This window comes from Sinocyclocheilus rhinocerous, unplaced genomic scaffold, assembly GCF_001515625.1.
Source record: "Sinocyclocheilus rhinocerous isolate Xijiao unplaced genomic scaffold, SAMN03320098_v1.1 scaffold352, whole genome shotgun sequence".
In the NCBI taxonomy this organism is placed as follows: domain Eukaryota; kingdom Metazoa; phylum Chordata; class Actinopteri; order Cypriniformes; family Cyprinidae; genus Sinocyclocheilus; species Sinocyclocheilus rhinocerous.
Genome location: NW_015642448.1, coordinates 137,500 through 164,653, shown reverse-complemented (window position 1 = coordinate 164,653; position 27,154 = coordinate 137,500). Strand labels below are relative to the sequence as shown.

At 36.1% G+C, this 27,154-nt stretch overlaps 1 protein-coding gene across 1 annotated transcript in view; it reads left to right on the top strand.

Moving 5' to 3' along the window:
* Positions 1 to 3,729: 3,729 nt before the first annotated feature.
* The window catches only part of nos1 (nitric oxide synthase 1 (neuronal)), a 48,263-nt gene continuing 24,838 nt past the window's right edge, over positions 3,730 to 27,154 (top strand). The window contains exons 1-10 of the mRNA XM_016572753.1: positions 3,730 to 4,450; positions 7,516 to 7,642; positions 15,095 to 15,232; positions 20,920 to 21,065; positions 21,641 to 21,803; positions 21,982 to 22,073; positions 23,290 to 23,431; positions 23,779 to 23,918; positions 25,383 to 25,557; positions 26,379 to 26,480. Coding sequence (XP_016428239.1) covers positions 3,744 to 4,450; positions 7,516 to 7,642; positions 15,095 to 15,232; positions 20,920 to 21,065; positions 21,641 to 21,803; positions 21,982 to 22,073; positions 23,290 to 23,431; positions 23,779 to 23,918; positions 25,383 to 25,557; positions 26,379 to 26,480 — 1,932 coding nt within the window. The 5' untranslated portion in view covers positions 3,730 to 3,743. The remainder of the gene's footprint in view (positions 4,451 to 7,515; positions 7,643 to 15,094; positions 15,233 to 20,919; positions 21,066 to 21,640; positions 21,804 to 21,981; positions 22,074 to 23,289; positions 23,432 to 23,778; positions 23,919 to 25,382; positions 25,558 to 26,378; positions 26,481 to 27,154) is intronic.

The window sequence follows — 27,154 nt, the reverse complement described above, 5'->3', positions numbered from 1 at the left end:
TTTATGCTGCCTGTTTAAATGACGATCCTGCTTGAACGACACACTGCAAAATAACATTAGGGCTTATGAAAAACATCTAGCTTGCGATGCATGGCTGGCGTTGACACCAAAAATCTTTATTCAAATTCATTATGACTGGTTCCTATGATGCAGTTTGTCGTGCTGCTTTGAGAGATTTAGTTAGTGGAAAAAGCATATCACCACACTGCACACACACACACACACACACGCACACAGAGACTCAGTGAGAGAGAAAACTTTAGAAACTATGACCCAGTGGTTCAACCTCTTATTGAATGAAATCATGACATTGACAAAAATAAAGTTGTACACTCAAGCTATTATTTTGGTAGATTAAACTTCATAATGCAATGTGCATAATTACTATTCATTATGTATAATTTCCACTAGAGCTTTTAGTATCACGAGGTTAAACGTTTTAGCTCAGTGTTGAAATGATATATTATATTTATTTAATCTATTATAGATTAGAGAGTGTTCTTGTTTTGTGCTGCTTGACCGTGTGATGCAGGAAACCTTTGACACCAATCTTTGAAGGTCCACAAAGATAAAGATATTCTTGCTGGCAAATAGCTGTTGTTTACAGCATAATACAGGATTGTGTGGTTTATAATGACCATGGAGCATTTTTTTTGGATCAATTTAATATTTCCTCTGCTAAGTATAGCCAAACATCCATTTTCAAATGAAAGCCAAATGAAAAATAAACCACGGTTTGATCAACATGATATTCACATTGCATGTTGATTCCGCATTGATCTCTGACACTGAAATATTGATTTTATTTAATTTAATATTTGAAAAGGCTGTAACATGCATGAATTGCTCTCTTTTTCAAGTGCAGGGCAAATCATGGAGTGATGTAACATTTTGTTGCAATATCTGTAACTAGGTGATTTGTTGGCCTATGTATCTCAAACTTTAAAGTAATATTACTATATTTAATAATTCCACAAACAAGTCAATAATATAATAATACCATAAATAATATAACGTACACACTATCAGAGTTGACGCAATAGAAAACATGAATGCATTCAAAATTAGAAATGCAATCAAATTCGAATGAATGAATGAATGAATGAATAAAATTGCAATATGCATAATGCATAGGCTAAAAATTAAAAAATATCAAAATTATAACAGAAACTGATATAGTCCTCTAAAAGCCATATTTTTTTTAACTCCACTTTATCTTATACTTACAGCTGGTTATGTATAATAGTGATTTTTAGACACTGAAACTGATGGTTTTAAAATCCTTCCCGGTTCACCTTGTTTCAAATATAGAAATGTTCATTTCTGCTTTAATTTTAGATGTTTCTACCTATAATCTTGTTTAATATGAAGATGTACAAATATTAGTGTGCAACTATCATTCATTCCCGTAGATGCCAGAGCTTTGGGGTTGTAAAACCCTCCCATTGAGGGAGGCAGAGCGTTGGGAGGGATGGATGACAGAATGACAGCAGCGCGCGCGGAATAAATGCTCACGTACCGGAGCGGCAGGAGAGCAGAGCTTCTCACGCGCTGCGTGTTTAAACAGCGGCTCGCTCAGACATGCCACGCGTCTTCTGAGTGGGACATCAAGAGAAAAGTCTGAACCGTCCATCGGAATACTGGCAAGGGGATAACCAACACTGTTTGAGGCGATATTTATATTTTTTTTTTTTTTTTTTTTTTTTTTTACAGTTGAAAGTATGTTTTATGATCAACTCCAAATGCTTTGTGAAATACATACTGTATACGATATGGCTTTGTGAAATGGGCATGTGGAGTTACATAGCAGTCATGCTCAGCAGCAACTGGTGTGTCCTGTTGAACGTGCATGCATGGCAGCAGGTCAGTGCTTCTGATAACTGCTGCATGTTAATGCACACGTGTTGTTTTGTGTGTTTTAAAAAAGGAATTTGTGTATGTGAAGTTTTTGCCTAATTTTGAGAATTGTCAACATGAGTTTTAATCTTTCATCATTAAGAAAAGGCAATTTACACTGGTTTGAAGCATGCACTCTATTATTTTAATATCTGTACTTGAGATTTATCTAATCATTTTATTCTAATATGTTACTGATTTCATAATAAATTAATTTATCATTATTCAATATAAAATAACCACACAATGTGTGTGCAAAACATCTGTATCTGATAAAGTGGGGGAAAGAATGCTTACTTAAAATGGGGGAAATATTATATCCTATGTCTTTTTAAAGCATTCTATTGTTAGAACAATATCAAAAGTTTGACAAATGCATGTCTGTTTGGCAAAGCAGGAGCTATTTCTACCTGATCTGACAGGTAAATTGCTTTTATTGATGAAACCCAATGAGGTCAGGTTGATTCAGTCATATGAAATAATATTTTAAATTAATAACCACTGAAGCACATTTTCACAGTGTAGCCTGCCAGCAAAATGTCAATATGTCTATACAGAATGAGCAATGTGTTCCTTTAAGAGCTTTGACATGCATAGTGCATAATTTTCTCAATGTGATATCAGTGTAATCTATAACAAATGCAGTTTTATTTTATCATTAGTTACTCAGCTATTGAATGCAAGTGTATTGTAAACAAGAAGTTAATAGATGATGCTGTGAAATTGAAAGTTATTAGTTGCGCCTTTGCTTATTCTTTATTACAAAACAGTCCCTGCAGTTGTAATGATTCTCTCCATGATTCTAAATCCGAATTAGTAATGTCGCATTTTGACAGAATTGGACAATAGTTGTTCACACGAGGCCATATGTGTTTCATGCTGCCAAGAAAGGCGAGATGCAGGAGGACTGTAGATTATAAGTGTTTCTAACATGAACGTTCAGTTGAGACTGAGCATGATGCACATGGAGGAAATGCTACTGGCTTGTCAACAGAAAGAAAAGAGTGAATTGAATTCTACGTTCACAGCTTGTACACTGTGATATGAGTCAACCCTCAATCACTGAAATGATAAAAAAAAAATATTGTGAAGATTTGAACTGAATGACTTTCTTACAAATAATGACTTGCATTCAAAGTCAAGCAATAATTCAGCCAAAAAAAGACAATTTGGTCATTATTTACTCACCCTCATGTCGTTTCAAACTCGTATGCTGTTATTATATTTCTGTGGAACACAACAACAGAATTGGGAAGAATCTTCACAACTTAAAGCATGCTCTGTATTTTGAGTTTTCTGAAGCTGTATGATAGTTTTGTATGAGACATGAAGAATAATGAAGTTAATTCAGATAATCTTTCCCTCCAGTGAGCTTATAATTCAAGAACCTGATCACTGAGTCAGTGATTTAAACCAGATCAGTTTGATTTGTGAACGAATCCTTCTGTCTGATTTGTGATCCAGATCAACGGTTCATTGAAAAAAAACAAAACTGTTCATTCACAAATCAGACTTTGAATATAGAGCATGAGACGTATGGACTACTTTAAATGCTGTTTATTGTTCCATGGAAAAATGACAGCATACAAGTTTAGAATGAATTATTTTTGGTCAGTCTGTTCCTTTAAACCAATTTTTTACTACTGACATAGTTAGACTTAATTAATGTTCTGAATATTTCCTTGAATGCCACAGGATGCCATTTGTAGAATTAAAAAGTGAATGTTGCTAGCCTGTATTGTTTTGTATTTCTTCATGTCTTCGCCTGCCGTGGTTGACACATTTGACATGACGCTCTCCTTTGTCACATTTAACTCAATCACAGATCTGACGCACAGCAAGACACAATGCAGGAATCTGAGCCCAGCGTGTGTCAGCTGCAGCCCAACATCATCTCAGTGCGCCTCTTCAAAAGAAAGATCGGTGGGCTGGGCTTTCTGGTCAAACAACGTGTGTGCAAGCCGTTCGTCATTGTCTCTGACCTCATCCGGGGCGGGGCAGCGGAGGAATGTGGGCTGGTCCAAGTCGGCGACATCGTCCTGGCCGTGAACAACAAGCCTTTGGTGGACCTGAGCTACGAATGTGCACTCGAGACCCTGAAGAACGTGTCGCCTGAGAGCCATGCCGTCCTCATCCTCCGCGGACCCGAGGGCTTCACCACTTACCTGGAGACCACGCTGAGCAGTGACGGGAAACCCAAAACAGTTCGCATCACCAGGCCTGTTAACCCCGCTCAGAGCAGGCCGTGCGATCGATGTTCGCCTCTCAGCCCCAACATGACCAAAGAGCTCCGGGCCATAGAGAACCTGTCCTCTTCCTCTGCTCCCAGGAAAGAACCACGGGAGAGCAAACCCCTAATTCCCCTCCTCACCCAGGACTCTCTGCTCAGAGAAGGAGGCCATTCAGCCCTCCTCCTTAACGGGGTGGAGGAGAACAACGACCTGCTGAAGGAGATAGAGCCAGTGCTGAAGCTCATCAAGAACAGCAAAAAAGAGATCAATGGAGAAGGTCAGAGAGTCATAGAGAGGAAGGATGTTGAAGTGCAGGTGGAGAGGTGAGTGATGTCTTATTATGTTTTTGCAGATTCCAAAAACATACCAATACATACATCTCTCTGCAGTTTCCAACTGTGTCACCAACAGTGTTTATTCATTTCACACTAATTATGAATGCAAGGGCAAATTATCAGTTAATAAAGACTTATTTTTGCATAATTTCTTCCACAATAGTATGTTATTAACTCAGAAGGCTTTTACCATAGTGCATGATTTGTAAACTAATATTTTTGACATTTGCATCACATAACCAGCTCCATTTGTATGACTTTTCTAATATGGTAAACTTGCTCGGTAGCTCACCTAGTACAGCATAATACTTGCGATGTGGAACGTTTAGGTATGCGTCCCATGAAACACGAGTCATGATAACTAGCTAAAATGGCATGGTTGCTTCAGCAAATGGGTTTTTATCACACATTTGTGACCCTGGACCACAAAACCAGTCTTAAGTCGCTGGGGTATATTTGTAGCAATAGCCAAAAATACATTGTATGGGTCAAAATTATTGATTTTTCTTTTATGCCAAAAATAATTTGTATATTAAGTAAAGATCATGTTACATGAAGATATTTTGTAAATTTCCTACTGTAAATATTTTAAAACTTAATTCATGATTAGTAATATGCATTGCTTTGAACTTCATTTGGACAACTTTAAAGGCGATTTTCTCAATATTTTTATTTTTTTGCACCCTCAGATTCCAGATTTTCAAATAGTTCTATCTCTGCCAAATATTGTCCTATCCTAACAAACCATACATCAATGGAAAGCGTATTTATTCAGCTTTCAGATTATGTATAAATCTCAATTTCGTATGACTGGTTTTGTGGTCCAGGGTCACATTTGGTCTTCTTAAAACTAGCGGTTAGGGTGGGGTTTCAGTGGGTGATATGTTACTTTCAAATGCGATAGACCTTTTAGCTCCATTTATTGGACATTTAGTTTCCAAACTCAACTTCCAAACTTAATGTTGTAAACAACAGACAAATCAAGAAGACATCCAGTTCTTAGAATTAGTATACCTTTTAATATAAAAGAAACCCGTGTATGTGCTCCAAGTGCAAATATGATGTTGATGATCAAAATAGTACAATACAGTCTAACGTATAGTCTCATAGTATAGTATACTCAACATATACTCAACTCATAGTATAGTCTCTAATGTATAGTCTCCCGAAAAAGTCTTTACTACAAACAAATCTGTTAAATATTGCCGCCACTATTGTGGATTAATTATCTAAAGTCTGTGTGACAACTAGCCCCAGTCTGTCTCCCCTATTCATTTATTTGGGAATATGATTTACGAATCACTCGGCAGAGAATATAGATATATTCACACAATATTCATGCTTCAAAAACAATATTTTCTGAGAAAGGTCAGTTTACTAAATGCATTTTCTTTTTGATGAGTGAATTTTGTGTTTATTTGGTAAGCTGTCAGTGAGTGAATCGGGGAGTGTTTATTCAATTCAGTCTTTGAGATTACTCTTGCGTTGAATGTTCATAGTACGCTTTAGTGATCAGGAAATACTGACAGGCAGTGTGAGAAGCTACCAGCAACATTAATAAGACAATGGATAAATATAGACATGAATATTATTGTCATTTTGTGATCATACCCCAGTTTTCACAGTACACCATTTGATCTAATTATTTCTATTTGTTATAGACTAACCACTGTAGTGTTTTCATAATAAACATAACCTAGTATTGTCATATTGTTTAACTGAATGAGACTGCCATCTTCGGAACTGTGAAGATCAAATAAATGTCCTCTCTTTAAAAGCCTCATTAAACAAAACTGGTTAGTTGTAATCCTTGTGGTTCATGAACAGCAGCTGTCCACATTTTTATGTGCTTAAAATGGTTTCGCTCTGTGTCACGCTAACCACCGCACCGCACACACACTCTGCTCCGGTCCAGAGACACGTTAGCACGTAGCGGATCAAATGCGCGAGTCGGCGCAGACCACAAAATGTATTGGAGCTATTTGAATTCTACACAGAATGCTATATTTTATAGCAATATGGATGAGATTGTGGCTGGCATACCCTGTCAAATGCAGCTTTATGGAGCTCAACGGCTCTGAACGGCTCTAGCTCAAGCTGTGATAGAAACAAACTCTATTGGTTATTTTAAAAAGGGGCGGGGCTGCTTGATATGTCCCGCCCTGTCTTCCTGTTTCAGTTCAGATGACGTCAACACATAGAGTAACACTGCGTGTTTCTAAGCATTTCAGGGGACCTTTAAAGGTGAAGTGTGTATAAATACTGACTCTTTCCAAACAGGTATCCAGAACACTTCCCTCCTTTTTTCCATTGGTCAGTTAAACAAATAGTCCTGCCCCAAACTCACACCATTGGTTGACTTATTATTGCTGTTGTCGGCCAAGTCTGGATGTTAAAACAAACAGAGCAGTGATTAGAAATTGCCTCAGAGTGTTTTATCATGTGAAAAAGTGCACACCTCACCAGATTTCTTTTCTATATTTGAAAAACTAGAATTAGGCTTGGAATATTATTCTGACTGGTGAGCAGAGATGGCAGCATTTCATCCAAAACAAATCGTGCTTCTCTCACTCTTCTCACATTTGTGATGAATGTGTTACTATAAGTCCCATCAACATCAGCTAGAAAAAAAGTTCTTTAAGTGCTTGTTTACACTTTTTAATTACACATTATACTTCGGATAGCATGGTTTATTGTTTTAGGGCACTCGCTAAATCTGATTATGGAATAACTTGAGTATGTATGGATTTGAGGCAATTTACCATTTCATTTAAAAGATGAAATGCACATTGGTAGCCTTGAGACATGAATGTTTTAGAGAAATTCAAGTTAAGCTCTACGGATGGCACATGTCTGAGACATGTTGTTAATTATAATTTTTTTACTAATTCCTTCAGTTTATTAATATAAATGTAAAAAGTGTGGAAAGTATTAGACTTACAGTAGACAAAAAATAATAGAATTGAATGTGTTTTAGTCATTGTACATACATCCAAAACTTTTTTTTTCTGGCTGATGTTTGAGCTGTGAGCTGAACTGTTTGTGACTTTCAGAGACCTTGGTGTGGGAAATGGACAGAACGCCCAGCTGGCGTCGGATAACGACAGAGTGTTTGATGACCTCTGGAGAAAGGACAACATGCCTACAGTGCTTAACAACCCTTACTCAGAGAGTGACAAGGTAAAATACAGTCTTAATGGCTTTACATGTGGCTTTGAAGGACTGTGAGTGAGTCAGTAATCTAGCATTTCTTTTTTAAAGGTGCAAGTATAGAAATATAGAAGCTGTACTTACTGTTAATATGGCATGATCTGCTTGACAGCCGGCTTTTTATTCTCTATTTCTTTAGAAGAACTGTACCGAACTGTAAATTGCACTTAAAGCAGTGGTTCTCATGGATCATGAAAAGCAGGGTAAAACTATGCTAACTACTACTAATAAAATGCAACTAAATGTATGGGTGTTTATATATGAAAATCGAAATGAAAAAACAAAATAGAAATGTTTTCTACATTGATCATGTTTCTTGAACAGCAAATCAGCATATTAGAATGATTTCTGAAGGATCATGTGACTGAAGACTGGAGTAATGATGCTGAAAACTCAGCTTTACTATCACAGGAATCAATTACATTTTAAAATATATTCAAATTGAATTTTTAAAAATTTTAATTATTATAATATTTTACAATATCATTTTAAAACATTTTAATTTTGTTAAAAACATCTTATCAACCTCAAACTTTTGAATGGAAGTGAACTTATCACAGAAAATCTAAGTAAATTACACTTCTGCTGTGGATTAATTACAAAACTATTTTTTTGTACAGCCTCATATGATTTTAAAAATTTTTGATATTGTTTGTGCAATTCATGGTAATGTTAAAGGGTTAGTTCACCCAAAAATTTAAATTCTGTCATTAATTACACACCCTCGTGTTGTTCGAAACCCGTAAGACCTTCGTTCATCTTCGGAACACAATTTAAGATATTTTTGATGAAATCTGAGGGCTCTCTGACCCTCCCATAGACAGCAAGGTAACTACCACGTTCAAGGTCGAGAAAGTACCAAGATGGTACCTTCTACAAGATGGTACCTAGTACCAAGATGATCGACAGAGTAGTCCGTGTGACATCAGAGGTTCAACTGTAAAGTTACGAAGCTACGAGAATACTTTTTTGCGCATAGAAAACAAAAATAACAACTTTATTCCACATTTTCATGGGTCATTCTCGCGTCATTGTACTGTCGTGAACGCGCGTCCAAAGTGACGCAGTCTTACGGGTCTTACGGGTTTCGAACAACACGAGGGTGAGCAATTAATGACAGAATTTTCATTTTTGGGTGAACTAACCCTTTAATGAATTTTCATGTTTGGCTATATCAACAATTTTTGTTTAGTTTTGTACAATATCTGCATTGAGATATCCAATGTAAAATCTGGGTCCTGAAGTAAAACCAGTTGAGAACCACTGATTCTAACAACCTAGAAACAAAGCAAAGCAAAACAACATTTTTTTTTTAAAACAACAAAAAAATGCTGACTTATCTGAAGAACCTATAATGTAGCTTTAAGCATGTTTTCCAAATAACCATATAGAAAACATGAGAAATGAACCATATAATTCAGCAAAGAAGCTTTATTTGAGTGGTTTTAAAACTCTAACCTTATATTAAAAAATACAAAATAAAACACAAAGCACACCTACAAATAAAATGATCTATAAAATAAGATTTAAGTGGATTCTGCATGTCAAGTAGTTCAGCTTGCAAGTAACCATATGAAAGCCTCACTCTAGTGCCCGTCACATGGTTTTCTCTGTACCTGCCAGCTCAGTGCTGGTATAGCATGTGTTTCTACAGTCCTGGTTGTGGGGGTAGCAGTGCTTACAATTCACATCAGCACATGACTCTCATCTGGCCTCTTGTGACGCATTATCCCTCTGAAAGAAACCGGATGGATGGAGGCGATCCAAGAAAGCAGAGGAATGAATGGATGCAGCTGTGTGGTCCAAGACGGAGTTGTTCTCTTTTTCACTTTCTATGCTTAACGTAATACAGTGTCTGCTGGATGATTAATCATCAGTGAGTAAGACGAGGAGGGGGTGAGTGAGAGAGTACAAGTGAAACAGAAAGACAAGAACATGGGACCAAGGCAGCATGTAATTGTTGTGCACAATGTCTAACACTATTTGTGTGACAGAAAGATGCAATGACTGTTGAGATGATATTAAGGGGGTCTGAATACTTTCCGTACCCACTGTATATATATAACCTTTACAGCATGTCCTAATCAGGCAACAAGTTTCCAGCAACAACTAATTTGTCTTTCTGCAATAAGTGCAAAACTGCTGCACAATCACAGCAAATCAGATGTCATCTAATGTATAATATAGTTGTGGGCGGGGTTACTTGTGTAAAATTTGTGATCAACAACATGTCAAGATTCACACTGAAGATATAGCTTTAATTTTCATAAATTATGCATTATACATATTTTTAAAAAGTGCTTACACACTACAGCTTTTGGAGTAGAGCCGAGTCCGTAGATGTGCACCAGTGAATCGCATCCAAGTCTGCTTGCAAAAGGTGGTTTGGGATATTGTTAGCAGTTTCTATGATTTATATTGAAGACCACAAAATAAAAAAGGTAATTGTGACTTTTCATCTCACCATTTTGACTTTTCTCACAGTTTTTAGAAAAATGCCAGAATCGTGAGATATAAACTCACAATTCTTAGAAGAAAAGTCAGAACGGTGAGATATAAACTTGAAATTGCGAGAATTGCAAGATTTAAACTCAAGAGAAAAGGCAGAATTGTGAGATATAAACAATTATGAGATGTAAACTTGGAATTGCGAGGAAAAGGTAAGAATTCTGAGTATATCTGACAGTTCTGTGTTTATATGTCGCAAATTCTGAGAAAAAGTCAGAACTGTGAGATAAAAAGTCGCAATTACCTTTTTTACTTTTTTTTCCATGGTGGAAATGGGCTCAGTCTCAAATGGTCAAACTACTTTTCAGTCATCAACCTTCAGTAAGTATGAAAACAATAGGAAAACAAAGCCAAAACCCAGTCATATTAGGCAATTTAGAAATCCTGGTCAGGGCATGTCTGGGAAAAAACAGGATGTGTGGTCACCCTAGATTCACCTCGTAGTTGATTGGCTTGGTTCATGGCTTTTAACACTTTAAAATAAGACTTTTTAAAAATATTTACGAAAAAGTAATGGAAAAATACTTTGTTGCTGCAATGTGGGTGAGCACTAATGCACTATATCTAAAAAAGAAACATGCACGGATACACACTACCAAAAATCCCATGAATTGGACATTGTGTACCACCCAGGCACTTATACATACTATAATAACACTATGATGCACATTTAAATGTGTAAGTGTTATTTCAGTCACATTGACCTTAAATGGCCAGCCAGATATGACATTATCTGCAAAGGCTAAGGGGAAATAACACATTCCCTTGCACCTTGAAATCTCCACTTCAGTCTGACAGTTTGAGACCTTGGCTGCTCTATAATAACACGTTATAACAGAAGTATATGTTGACATTTTAGCACTTTTAGCATATTCTCACTAACACACATTGGTGGTTAATGAATTAGCTGGAGCATGCCCAGAATATTGTCAACATGCTGTAATATACACAGAATATTCTTGCTGAGATGATAATAAGTGAGTGTTCAATAGCTTGCTTTAGACAATGTTAAACTTGTTTTATATTTCTATGTCGAGCTGTAAATGGAACAGCTTGCTTTTTTTAAGAAGTGTCCATACTTTGGAAAACTAACCTTGCTGACACAAGAGAGAATGCATGCTTTAGTGATAGCAAACCCAGTAAAGCAACACAGGTGCGATGATTTGAAATGTTTGAGATGATAATAACCTTTCAGTCTGCCTGATGGGGTTGAGGTTTTTTAGAAATGTGCTGAGTTTTCCAAGGCTAACAGCAGCGCCCTGCATAATTTAAGCTCTAATAAGTCTCGCTCACCCAGTGAAAGTGGTGCGAAACAGTCGGACAGATGATCTGCTAACATCATTAAACAAAGCAATACTGTTTTACCATCTACATGCTAATGTCAATACAGCATTCCAGTAGTTCAAAAATATGTGATTTAATAATTATGATGCTAAATGCATATTCACCATTAGCTATTGTGTATATCACTGCACAGCACCCATAAAATAACACTGTTATTATTTACCATGACACTTGATCATCTGAAAACTTAAAGGGACAGTTCACTCAAAAATGAAAATTAGCCCATGATCTACTATCGTAGGCGTATCTGACATTCCTCTTTCAGACGAACACAATCACAGTTATATTTACAATTGTCCTGGCTCTGTATAAGCTGTATAATGGCAGTGAATGGTGCCCCTGTTTTTGAAGCCTAAAAAACTGCCTCCATCCATCATAAAACTACTCCACACGGCTCTGGGGTGTTAATAAAGGCCTTCTGAAGCGAAACGATGCGTTAGTGTAAGAAAAATATCGATTTTTAAATATTTATTAACTGTAATCTCCAGCTCTGGTAGCTCAAGCAGGCGTGTTCACGACAAGGCGTTCGAGCGTATGACGTAGGCGTAGCGGAAGGCGCAACGTAAACTCCGGGCAGAGAAAATGCATTCACGCCATGTAGTAATTACCGTGATTACGAGATACCAACTTGTAAAAAGCGTTCACGGCCTCTTAGAACTCGTAATTACAACTTGTTAACTGGGAGTTTTCTGAGAGCTACAACTTGTACCACCTGACCACCTCTGATTCATTATCCGCTATGATTAGGCATTGATAGTGCGATAGTTCCGAGTCCGAATCCAAGGGTGTGAACAGCTCCAAGTAGAACGTCACGTGTTGTCATCTCGAAATCACAGTAATTACGACTTAATTACTTAATTATTCTTATTAAGAGTGACGAACGTGGAAGCCCAGAGGAGAAAGCAAGACAAAACACCTGTCACTAACTAGTTCTGCAAAACGAAGATTCTGAGTGAAAAAATGTTGGAGGATTTCGATATAAGGCAAGAGGAGAATGAGTTTTTTGCCCAGCCATATTTGTTTGAACCTGAGTATACTGACCAGGAACTCCGCGAGATGGAGGAGGCTGCAGCGGTGGCGACACAAACTACAGATGTAGTTCACATGGTTTCCCTGTGCTGTAAACAAAACTTGGTTCTCGCGAGACTACACTCTTCTCCCCTGAGCTTATGTTGCGCCTTCCGTTACGCCTGCGTCATACGCTCGAACGCCTTGTCGTGAACGTGCCTGCTTGAGCGACCGGAAGCTGGAGATTACAGTTTATACATTTTTAAAAATCGATATTTCACTTCAGAAGGCCTTTATTAACACCCCGGAGCCGTGTGGAGTAGTTTTATGATAGATGGATAGTTTTTTAGGCTTTAAAAACAGGGGCACCATTCACTGCCATTATACAGCTTATACAGAGCCAGGACAATTTTAAATATTACTGTGATTGTGTTTGTCTGAAAGAGGAATGTCAGATATGCCTAGGATGCCCTGAGGGTGAGTAGATCATGGGCTAATTTTCATTTTGGGTGAACTATCCCTTTAAGTTTTCATTTGACAGATGCTTTTATCCAACAATTCACGCTTACACTGTAATATTGATTAATATGATGTATGTGTGTGTGTGTGTGTGTGTATTTATATACATAATAAATATACACAGCACACACACATATATTATGTAAACAAAAACTTTGGATGCGATTAAACGTGATTAATCGTTGCCCAGCACTAATTCATATGATTGGTGATGCAAACATTTTGCATTTAGAATGAGATGTATTTATGTAGGATAGATAGATAGATAGATAGATCAGTTTATGTCAGTTTATGTTACATAAAACTTTTTTGAAAGTTGTGGGTTGTTATGACATGATCTATGATCTTTACACAGTGTGTTCTAGTGTAAAGACTAAGTTTATCCCTCACAGCCTCATTTTCTTCCATGTTAAATTCAATTTGTGTCTAATCGGATTAAGATCTATAGACTTAGCAATCATTTAGTAATTCCACTCCAACACCGTAGGAACTCCCTGGCAACTGTAAAAAATAAATAAAATAAAACAATCAAATCCTAGCAATGTTCTAGCAACCATCTAGCCATATTAAATAAATAAAGCCAAAATTAGGTATTTATGCAGACAATTTCCATGACATCCAAAGATTAGTCATTCCGGAATGTTTTATTTATTAGCAGCTTGTGAAAATGAGTTTGTCAAATCAGCTCGTGTTACTCTATTACATAATCAAGCTTGTGTTGTTAATACAGCTGTGGTGAGAAGGATGAGACGTAGACAAAGCAGTTTCCCCCGCAGTGCCTGTTGTCGAGCACTAAGCTGAATAAAGAGGTGCAGCAGTGAAGGTGGGCTCTGGTGGGCTGTGAATGCTGCGTGAGTGTATCAAGTGCTTGTTTCTGAAGCGCTTTGGTGTGGGTAAGTGGTCTCCAAGTGTCGATGATGTTGCAGATTATTCCACCCCGTTCATACACGTGGTTGTGTGTGTGTCAGTTGTTGCCCGGGGTGAAGCTGTCATGTACACAGAATCCTTACAAAACCCTTTCAGTTGAAGTTTGCTTTTTCAGTTTTACACCTTTTCTTTCGCACAGCCTTCCTGTCGCAGAGTACACTCGTATATGTAAGGTGTATCATATCTGCTTTTTGTCCTCACATTTCACTTGTGACAAGATGGTTCTTCTCATCCCTTCTGCTTCAGATGTCTCACATGCGTGAGTGCAGCATATTCCTTGCCAGCCGAGTGCAGCGTGGCGGCTTTGAGATAATAATCGTGTACGTTGCATGTGTTGTGTAGCCAGAGACAGAGAAGGACTGATCTGTCTTCTGAGGAGAATCAAATCGATTGAGGAGAAGGACGCCCACTATTCTTCTAGGGGACAGCGAACATAATGGGCCAAGGCTGATATTGAAGTTTGCATTCATACCATCAGAAACCACTACAATTATGCAAGTGATGTGGTGCAGAAACTGTCGGCCTGTGAACTGGGTCTTCATAAGGAATCTAATGACTGCTAGATTGATTTCCATTGGATTAATGATGTCATCTTCTGATACATTTATACATGTAGCAAATTACAGTCATCTTTTGAATGGCAAGTCAATGAGAGTATTCTATTCTCTCTGAAAAATCAAAGCTCAATTAGAATTTAGCTTAATAGCGCTGATTATCCCATTGACGCCTTTTGAGTAGGTGATTTCATTCCTTTACCTGCTGGTTGTGAAAATAGCTACATAAGAATAAAGAACTTTGCAAAGAATGTTCATTGCTGTTAAATATCATTTATCTTCACACAGATTCTTGGGGATTCTTAGAAACTAGAAAAGGTTCTTTTGGGTAACCAAAAATGGTTCTTATGTAATTACTGTGAAAAACCCCTTTGGAGCCTTTATTTTTAAGAGGTTAAATGTGTTGATAACCAAAATGTTCTCTTAACATTTTCTTGGAATTTGTTGTGAGTATTGTTCTTGGTATTAGTGTACAGGGAGTCATTTTGGATAAAAGTGTTTCCTAACAGACAAATTAGAGGCAAGTTGCTAATAATAAGTTGTAATGTTTGTTCCTCCACAGCCGCCGTCCCATGGGAGAGTTTCCCCCACTAAGACTGTGCAGAATGAAAGTCCCACCAAATGTCCTAGATTCATGAAAGTGAAGAACTGGGAAACTGGAGCTTTATACAATGATACTCTACATCTCAGCTCCAGCAAGGTACGTTTGATGTTGATCCACTTGTATGTATGAACTACATTTAGTTGAGCATATAAAGAAATAACATATTTGCCATTACTGACACAGCAGAGCCCTTACAAAAAAGTACTGTAACGGTATCATGGTAAAGTGGTAATACCATTTGGTTTGTGCGCCATTCAGAACTGAATTTAAAAATGCCTTTAAAATTTGTGGTTATACTTTACATTAAGTTTTCATTTCATATTATGCTCTAAAAATATATTTTTTGAAGTTTTACATAAAGATTATTGAGTATGCTTTACAAGAAAATACTATATCAGCTTTTGATGCTTCAAAAATTCTTAATTCAGTGTGTTACTTGCCATTTCTTTGCAATTATGTATGAAATTTACTAGCAATTTGAGTGCAAATCATTTCATTACTACACCATTTTATCAGTGTAATGTTAGTAAACATGAACTAACAGAAACTAATTCTCCAACAGAATTTATTGATCTTGTTTTATCTGTTTACATTTGTTGATGCACCATTACTATGAACCGACAATGAGCAATTGTATTTTTATTGCGACGAGACAAAAACAATAAAACCTATTATAAACGAGGCATTTGTTGCATCTAGTGGGGACATAATTACGCATTATAATGACTTATACTATAATATGTCTTTTTACGCGTTGCATTGCATCGCGCCACGTAAACATAAAACCATGTCTGCATTTGTGATCGGAGAAATGACAAACAACAAGCGCTACTCTACACTGCTCAAAACTCGCGTTTGATATGACCCCTTTAAAAGAGATTAGTAAATGCTTTAAATTATATATTGTCTTTGCAAGTTCGATAATGAATTTACCAATGTTAACAAATTAAACATTGTAAAGTGTCATTACATTTTTTCCTGAATTTGAATGGCATTGAGGTAGCAGTTTGATTTGAATGCAATTTGAGTGTAAGAAAGTAGAAATTAATTTAGATCCAATACAAACTTTACAATGCAACAAAAACATTTGAAATCAATATAAACTTTAAATGATTGCTTGATTTCATGTATATGTTTTAAAGTACCCTAAAAATACCATATTTTTTATGTATAATAAAAAAAAACACCATGGTTCTAGTGACTGTTGTTGTTTTTCAGTTTTTTTTTCAGTATTCCTTTCGGTCTCTGTAACCAAAGAAGCAACTTAATACATTTTCTGTCATCTAAATCATTATTTCACTGCTTATTCAGGTGTTTCAAAAGTAATATGATAACAACAAGAAAGAAAGAAAAATCAGGAATGGCTAAGTGTCAAAGGTTCATGCTGCGTTCATGTTGTGTCGGAATTACCGTAATTACAAAATGACAACTCTGAGATTCTAGTCCTGTTCACAGACACAAAAATGAGTTGTTGCTATAGCAACACTTGTAATGCCAAAATGGATCCAAGTGCAGCTTTTATGGTAATGACCGAAAAATACTACCTTAATTCACTTCTTGCAAATAGACTGGCCATAAAATGTCATATCAAACAGAGGTTGCCAACAAAGTAGCTTTAGTTGCTGCCATCTTGGTTGTTTTTACATAATGCCGCAACAGTTTAGTGGCAAAAATCAGATCTTTCATAAAAATGAATTCAACAAAATATGAGTCATTTTACATGCAAAAAGCTCATAATTATGGTCATTTTGACAGAACTAGAGCTGACTTTTGCTTGTAGTATTTACTTAAAATTTAGCTGCTCATATAAAATCCATATGTCATAAATGAGCTTGAGGTTTAAAAGTAGCCTTCGTCTCTCGCTGTAGACACAAGTCTGTATGACAACTCTCAACATCTCTCTAAATCGGAATCATCCTTCCAAGAGGGGGTTATGAAGTTCTGTGCACTTTCATGAGAGGCTGGCTTTGCATGCTAATTGATGCTAATTACAGATGGTATGATTTATAATATATCACATTCTGAAGGATTTTTGGGTTGCATCTCCAACTCTACAGAATGTGACAGCTGCAAAACTGCATTCAAAGTCCCTAATGATGGGTGAATGTGAAGAATCTAATGAACGTCTTTATTTTATTTTTAAAATGATTCTTGTGCTGAGCACCATTAGTATAAATGCTCGTTTGGGTAGTTAAAGTCACACAGGTGTCCCTGTACATGCTACAGATGGGATGCATGGGTAGGTTATACTGCGCTGCAGCAAGTAATGATGTGGAAACAGATCACTTTTATAAAAATTAATGCGGTTTGAAGGTGATGTCAAATCTTCTATTATGAGTAGTGAACGGTGTTACTATTCATAATAGAAGATTCAGAAATACTTATAATAGAAGAATAGAAATAATGGTGTTATTTTTAGAAATTTTGGTTCTGTATTTCAGTAATATTAAGAATAGATCTTATAGTGTATAAGTGTAAATCTACACTGTAAAAAAGTGTGGCGTATACTAGTGATGCACGATATTATCGGACTGATATCGGAATTGGCCGATAATGGCTTTAAATGTAAAAATCGGCATCGGCCGATATGAAAAATTATGCCGATATGTCTTGCCGATAAGAGGAATATGTTAACTCACACGTGTTCAGGGTGTGCTATAGTGATTAGTTTAGGTCAACAGTGTGACTCATTCTTATAGCAAAGTTTTGTCTGAATGATGATTAGATTCACTTTTTTGGATCGCTGCATTTAATCTGTGAAAGCACGTACAGAATGACGTTAAATCTTAAAATAAAATGTTAGGGTTAACTGCATCTTTCTGGGGGTGAAAATGCAGCGATTGATATATAGTTTATTTATAGTTATTTTCAAAGCTTCAATGTACTGTCAAAAAACCTTCATTATTGTTTATTTAATTCTAACAAATAAGTTCTTGTTAAAAATATTTTGCTTATGATTTCTGCACAGGAGAGACTTGCTGTTGTTTCCAAACAAAAGGAAATATATTGGTATCGGTATCGTATCGGCCAAAATGAGTTGAAAAATATCGGCATATCGGATATCAGCAAAAATCCAATATCGTGCATCCCTAGCGTATACAGTATTTTACAAGAACATACTATTTCATACTGTATACTATTTTAAAAGTTTTTTCTACTTTAAAATGGGATAAAAAATAAAAAAGGTAATTGTGACTTTTTATCTCACAGTTCTGATTTTTTCCAATTATGAGTTTATATCTAAATAAAAGATATAAATTCAAGATGTCACAAGAGAAGTTGTGAGATATAAACTTGTAATTGTGAGAAAAAAGTCAGAATTCTGAGATAAAAAGTCACAATTACCTTATTTATTTATTTATTTATTTTTCTGTGGCAGAAAAAAAACTGAATTGCAAGATATAAAATCTAATTCTGAGAAAGTTATTGTGAAAATAAATGTTTTCCTCAGAATTTTGATTTTATATTTCACAATTCTTAGTTTACATATTGTTCAGAATTTTTTTCTATATATTTTTCTATAAGTTTCTATATTTCAATTCTGAGTTTTATTATTATAATTAATTGTGAAATTTCTGAGTATCCTAACATTCAAATGCAAATGTTTATTTTAAATTCGAATAATATTAATTTTTTATTCACAATCTCCTCATCACAGGCAGGCACAGCACTCATTTCAGCATGTGTTCTGTTTGTGTGTGCTGTCTGCGTCACTCATAGCACGTGCCTATCTCGTGCACTATATCGAACATTTCTATCGATATCGAAGAAGGTGTACCGTCGATAAATATCGATACCGTTTTAACGCCCAGGCCTAGTATAAACTGTTTCTGTAGTTTTTTCAGTGTCATAACTCACCTTTTGTGTTTTGCTTTATGCAATTCATTTTTTGATAGATACTATACCATATATTTTGATGTATGTTTTGGTTTAGCTACTTCTTTATTTTGTGTATGACATGAACTCGTAAGTAAAAGTATGAGGGTGTTACAAAGATGGCCAATTAATGAACCCTTTCCTTGAAGGGACATTTGTTATTTTTGGCTATAGGCTACTCTGAAACTGTTGAAGGTTATGGGTCAGTCATGGTTTAAATGCTTCACCAGACTGAAAGGGCAATTTGGGATATTAAAACAAGCCCGTCCTTAATTAAACAACACTAGCTTGTATAGGCTTGTTGTTATTTTTTAGCTCTGTCTTTGCCATTCCACCCCTAATCCAGTGAACATATTAGCAGCTACAGAAAGTGACAGTGCACTTCAAATCTAATCTTATTATAGTGGCCATATGAGTATTTTCCTCAAGGCGATGAGTGACTTCCGTTTGTCTCTTTGCTTTTTCTTATCAGGCTCTGATGAAGCCTGCCATTTATCCAGCCATTGGATGTTTTCAACAGCAATTAGTTTTCGAGGAATATGATCATGAAATGCATATACAGAACATTTTCTGAGGCTCTGTGTGTTGGTTTCACAGGCCTGCAATAAGATTAGAATATGATAAACAACATCCCCAACTTAAAAGTGTCTTATTGCATGACAGTTAAGTTTTGCAGCATGTGAGCGACACATTTGCATTTTTCATTTCTGTAACCATTTTAACAGGTTGCGATGTTGCAATATCGATTAATAAAGACTTATTTTCACACGTTATGTTGTGACATCAATGCACATTTGTAAACTAATACGTTTTCATGTTTGCATCACATGCCAACTCCAGATGAGTCACGATAAAAGAGCTCAAAGATTTGTAAAAGCAAACTAAAATGGCATGGTTGCTTCAGCAAAAGTGTTTTTATCTCACGTTCGCTTTTGTTAACACTATTGGGTTGGTTTAGTGTAGGTGCTATGTTATTTTCAAAAGTGACAGAGCATTAATCTTTTTGCGCTGCTCACCAAACATTTCAGTTCCAAACTGCTGCGATACGTAAAATAAGCAACGTAAGAAAATGCTGCCAGATTCACGTTGATCTATTTTGGTTAAAAATAAGCACGCTTTGATCGCCACACATTGGACATTTCACTTTGAGAGTGGTTAGAAATGTACTAGAATCACGATAGTATTATTTTGCAGAAATGTCACCACTGGCACGTTTTTTTTTTTTTTTTCTGGTGAGTCTGGGTTGGTAAGAATCATTGTGCAGTAGAAGTTGCAGCGTTGCAAGTACAGCTGGAGTTGCACACTGAACCAAAGTCCTTTTACCTCAAGTCTGTTCACCCACCTGACAGCCATCTTGGTAACTTATGTGGTTTAGGTACGTAATGCACAGAATGCATCTCTATTTGAATGGGGAACAATAAAAATCTTTCATAAATATTGCGTCTTTGCTAAAATCTCACTAAAATGACTGGTCTGTTTATTGCTTCTTATACGTACTATGTCTGGAGAAACTTACCAGAAAATGCCATCATTTTTTTCTTTTACTTTTGTATATAGGCTTTTATACAAGTAAGCTAAAATTGTTAGAAAAAAGCACTAAAAAGACTATTTGGATGTAAATTTGCTGCCCCTGAAATTTCATGACATTTTATAATTATGACGGTAATTAAAGGAAGTACTCAGTGTGCTCACACAGACATAACTTTATTTTCTGTATAGACCTCCAGTTCTGTTACACAGCAGAAATGCTGTCACAACTTGTGCCTGCTGTTGCAGTTACACTCCTACGGACACAATATGTGTGAGACGGGCACAATGCTTTCTGTAGCACATTTCCGCGAGTGATGTAGCATGTTTGGATTTGCACACTCAGTCTTCTTATTGTGCTAGTTGCTTTTCGTTTGCAGGTGCCGATCTGCACTGAGAGTGTTTGTATAGGCTCTGTTATGGTGCCAAACCAGCACAGTCGCAAACCAGATGAAGTCCGAAGAAAAGAGGAACTGCTACCGCTTGCAACAGATTTTATCGACCAGTACTACACATCAATCAAAAGGCAGGAGAACAACTTAAATCTAATGCACACTGTACCATATTAAACATCTTTCATCACTGCAAAAAATATATACAGTATAATAGATCAGAATAAAACGATATATTTTATATAGTTGTATTTTTTGAACTACAGAAAGATGGATATATATTTAGATTTTATATTTAAAAAACAATTATACATAATTTAGTTGAGAAGCAAAACTGTCACAAAGATGACTTTTTAGATTCAAAATGACTTTTTACACATTTTTTAATACGATTCTTTTTTTTTTTCAGAGAATATATTTTGAGTTAAGTTTATCGTTCTTACACCATTGCCATTTTTTCTTAAACCTAGATTTTGACTTTAAAACTAGCCATTCGAGTAAAGCAAGTACACATAATTTAATATGCATTATATATTCTCCAAAAGACAAATATCTCAAATTAATTTATGCATTTATTTTTTCAAGACAAAAAAATTATTTATTTATCTATCTATGTATGTATGTATGTTGCAGTACATAACTTCCCCTTCTAATTGCAGTAATTTTTTTCCAAATGTGCCTTTTATATGTTTGGCTTCTGTCTGAACAGATGCGGCTCAAAGGCCCATGTTGACCGGCTAGAAGAGGTTAAAAAAGAAATAGAAACTTCTGGAACATATCAACTGAAGGACACAGAGCTGATTTACGGGGCCAAACATGCATGGAGAAATGCAGCTCGCTGTGTGGGACGGATTCAGTGGTCCAAACTACAGGTATTGTTTTGCTTTGTTTTTTGTTTTTTTTGTCATACAGGATTGTTCTTCCAAAAAGCATTCCTTCATCAAACCATTCCCTTAATCTTTTCAAGGGTACAACAATGTGGTGCATATTGAAATGCAGCGAGAATGAAAAAAATGATGTGTCCTAAAAAGTGAATTTCTCTCCTTTGAGGTGTTCGATGCTCGAGACTGCACAACCGCTCATGGAATGTTTAATTACATCTGTAACCACATCAAATATGCCACCAACAAAGGAAACCTCAGGTTAGTGAGGCCATTTTTCACTAACTCCTTTCACTATCTGTCTTTTTCTGCATCTCCTTTTCCCTGCGACTTGCCTTCTTCCCTGTCAAAGTGAGTTTTCCCATTCTCTCTTTGTCACCTTGTTCCACAGCCCTCAGTACAGCACCTGCCACAGCATTGCCGAGCACTGGCACCGCTGCCACGTTACAAAGCTAATCATACACGACACTTACTCTCTGTTCTGTTTAATTAGCATCAGTCTAACAGAATGATTAGAACCTGAGAGAGTGAGAGAGGGGTGAGGAAAGGGGAAAATTAAAACAAGAAGAGAGGAAACACTTTTATACAGTCAAAAGCCCCCGCGCTTGCTTCTTACATCATCAGGACCTGTCAGAGGTCTCCTACACTCTTTTTCCACACATAAACAAATCAAGGCAACAAGAAAAGCTCCTCAGCGCTTTTTCAAACAGGCTGGTGACCCAAATTTCATCCAGAGTTGTATTTCGAGAGTGACGGGACTTGTTATTTAGATTAGTTGGACTGACACTTTGTGCTCTTAGCTGTTGAACGTCAATGTGATGTATTTTCAGCAATGAAGCATGATTATGTTTGCTTATGGAACAGATGGGGAAGTTTTATTTCAAAAGCACAATAAATGACAAAAACTGTACTATATAATTACCAATATTAGGATTGTAATGCTATATAATTAGCATTAATCTGCTTTAAAAAAAAAAAAAAAACACTGGTTAAACCAGTTATTTAATATCTGTATTGCACTGAACAAACTATTTTGACCAACCAACAAACTTAATTATCAATATATATTTTCCAGAAGTGAATTATTGTACATTTTAAATGTATATATCTTTTAAAAGTTTATTGTGAAGTGCATTCGCATGACCTCGAAACTAACAGCGCTATATAGATGATATATAGTACATCCAAGTTTACACCCACTTACTGTAAATGCATAATTGTTTATATATCTTTGCAAAATATAAGCTATATAATTACATGTGTCTATATGTTGAGTTGGATATATAAGTAAATCCAACTTTATTCGCGTAAAAAAAGTACATGCACTTACAGTAAATGCAGCAGATCTTGGCTGTGGGATTAAAGTCACACAATTTTGATTTCATGGAGTCTGTAATACTTACTGCCTGTATTGGAGGATTTCAAGTATAAATCCACCAGAGGGATCTCAGCATTACCCCTTGTCTCTGATGTGCAGATCGGCTATTACCATCTTCCCCCAGAGGACAGACGGGAAGCATGACTTCCGGGTGTGGAACAGCCAGTTGATCCGGTACGCAGGCTACAAGCAGCCTGATGGATCAATTCTCGGAGATCCGGCTTCAGTGGAGCTTACAGAGGTGAGGTGGGAAGCTATATTGCAATAGCTTCGATTGTCAGAGTCACAGGCATCAAAAAAGGCTCCAACTGACATATTGAATGAAGCATGTTACCAGTACACACAAGAATAAACCTTTTGTGACATCATGGGCATTTCTTGTTATCGCTGGGTTGATGTTTGTTTAATTTAACAGTTGTTTTAGGGCAATGCAAAATCCAGTTTAAGCTGGTGTCTGTGTTTTGGAACATGGTAGCTGGTTTCTAGCTGAGCTAAAGAAGTTGTCAGCAGGTCCATGATGGTCATTAGCTTTGTGACCAACCAACATATTCCAAAAAAACATCTGTAATGTTTGTTTTTGACTTGTAGATCTGTATACAGCAAGGATGGAAAGCTCCAAAAGGCCGTTTTGACGTTTTGCCCCTTCTTCTCCAAGCCAATGGGAACGATCCAGAGCTTTTTGAGATTCCTGATGATCTTGTACTTGAGGTTCCCATTATACATCCAAAGTAAGAAGAACCAAACATATTGTAGAGTTTTACTGGGGTTCAGACGGTTTGATGCTCGTCAAACTTGTGTAGAAACAACACAGAATCACATCAGTGCTTAAAACATTTTGCACCTCAAATGTTCATCCACCCAGAATCTGATAATGGTCTGCGTCATACAGTACATACCGAAGGGAAATCTCATATCAGAGAGGCTGTAATGTGCAGAGCTTCAGGATGCATAGCAACAGAGAACTCAAGCTGAGAGCTTGCCTCTTATGCACGTACATTCAGGAACGTGGGCTAATTTGGCATAAAACTTGTCCTTTTTCCAGATCCTGCCTCAGTTTGCTTGTTTAATTCTGTCTGTTTGACACCGATGTGTCTCAGATGATCAGTTACTTGGGTCCTGAGATCTAGATAAGACTGAATTGTCCCCCTCAATCATGCATTTATATCTTTTTTTTTTTATTAATAAGTGTTGAAAAAAGAATTTAGCCTGAGTTACCATTAAATTAAGCATTGATGGCTGCTGACTTCCTGTTTCAGAACTCAAATGTCATGCAGATAAAGTTAAACTTCTCATCAAAGAGTAAAAGTGGACAAATGCAATTAAATTGAATGAAATTAATAAATTATATAAATAAAATAATTTTCAGCTCTATGTTCTTGCAATTGGGTAAAGTAAAACAGAACATTTTGCTCATACACCTCCCATGTGCAAAAAGAAACAATTTTTTAAGCGTAAATGAAAGTGACTGTGGTGCTATTCTTATTCAAGAAATCAGATTAGGGCGTTCTTGAGGATTTTAGAGTAAACCTTGAATTCAGTGTTGAAGGCTAGCTAAAACATACTTGTTTTATACACTCATTGTTCCTGTTTTAAAATGTGTGGGTGTTTTATATACCGTATATATATATATATAGCATGTAACTTTTACCTGAATTGACATAATGCCCATTATTGAAAGTTTTCCTCAAACTGCTCAAAGAAATGACTAGCCAAATAAACATATGTAAATAGAGGAGATGCATTTACATATTATTTATTTTGGGGAAAAATGCTGATATTATGCTGCGACAAAAATGGGCACCATATTTAGTGCAATAATTGTGTGAATACTTCTGCATGGATCAGCCATTCCACCAGAGTACTTGTGTTTTCAGCATTAATAACAGACACAGGCGGATTTGGCCTCTTAGCGCAACACCTGAGAAACCTGCAGGTGCCGGTTTAGAGATAATGACAGTTTTGGCGATGCTCACTAAGTGCGCATTTACTTACAGAGAAATTATGATGGAAACTGTAAACGGAATACTCTAAAAGCTTAATGGTGTACATCTGCATATGCCAAGATATTCTACTGACTACATTATGTTATGCAAATAAGCTCAAGAACATTTCACTGAAAAACATTTCTGCATGCAACTTTTCTCCCTGAGCTGGGTTCAATATTGACCGTCCTCCTGTCTGTGTCTGTCTAGGTTCGAATGGTTTAAGGAGCTGAATCTAAAGTGGTACGGCCTTCCTGCCGTGTCTAACATGCTGTTAGAGATCGGGGGACTGGAGTTCACCGCCTGCCCCTTTAGCGGCTGGTACATGGGGACTGAGATCGGTGTCAGAGACTTCTGCGACAGCTCTCGATACAACATACTTGAGGTACCATACTGTACCAGACAGCCATAAATCACCACTGCACCATTGAGAAAATCTCAATTTTTTTTACTTTTTACACTGCATTACACAGTTTGAAACCAGACTACATTACATTTGATCATTATAAATGTCATGCATATGCATTAGACATTATTTAGGAAATTAGGAATGACACGTTTGTGTTTAATGAGCCATTGCAATGGATTAAGTTGATTATACGGTATATTATGCATTGTTTATCCTGTTTTGAATTGCTCGCTTTAATTTATGCAGATTTTAATTCATAAACATGCTGTTTTTAATCATCATTATGGTTTTTATACTCATTCAGTATTACAATCGCTCTTCCACATTTCCTTTATACTCTGAAATAAATTCACTTACAGTTTTAACTTCTAAAAGACATTGAGCCACTAACAGCCCAGTTGGCCTATATATACTCAGCTTGCTTTACCACATATAAAATATATACTGAAATATATCCTAATCTTCTATAAAATATAGAAAATCATCTATAAAATAATTCACCCACCTTCATGTTATTCCAAACCCATCTGATTTTATATATCTGCAAAACTAATTTAAAAACTTTTAAGAATCAGCCTTCAGATCAAAAGGTTTTTAAGATCATGAGAAACACATATTCATGTCAGGTGTGTCCAAACTTTTGACTAGAAGTGTATTTTTAGATAGTCTTGACGGTCGTTCCAGATCTCTATAGAGGCAGATCACAAGTGGCAGTTCTATTAACCTTGGTTCAGATCCAGAGAGAATACAGTATGAATAGTCTCTCTGTACAGTATGATTAATTCCCTTCATTTCAGGAAGTAGCTACAATGATGGGGCTGGACACGAGGAAGACTTCATCCCTGTGGAAGGACCAGGCACTGGTGGAGATCAACATCGCAGTCCTGTATAGTTTCCAGGTAGGGTGAGCACACATGGATGGGTGAATTTCATAAAAAAAAAAAAAAGTCAGAATCATATTCAAAATCATAAAATACAGTCTATAAAATACTTACTACCATTTAGAGTTTTAGACAATGTGGCTTTATTTTAATGCAAATTAAGTCTGATACTTGAATTGTTAATGTTGTCTGGAGATAGTAACAAAAAATAAACTATTAAATAATTAATTGAATATAAATGATCAAATAAACACACACATACATATAATACTGTTATTTACAGTAACAAATAAATATCATATTTTGAAAATCATAATCAGTATAATTTACAGGCAGTGCAATAAATACACAATATAAAATAATTTTTTACTTTAAAAAAATCAGGCTAATAATAATAATTAGATATGGAGATGTGCTGATTTGTACTATAAATAATGTCACAACACCAAAAAGAAGCCCCTATAAAAATAGGCAATATATATAATTGGCTTTACATAAAAATAGACATTATACAAAATATAATTTCTAATTATTTTTTTTTCTTTTGATTTTGTTGTCAAACACAACCTAGACATGTTTTTGACAGGCTTTGTGAGGTTCACCCACATGTAATCTTACACTCTTAGTCTTATTTTCAGTCACGTTTATTTCTTTTTGCCAGTATCTCATTTTTTCAGTTCATCTCTTTACAC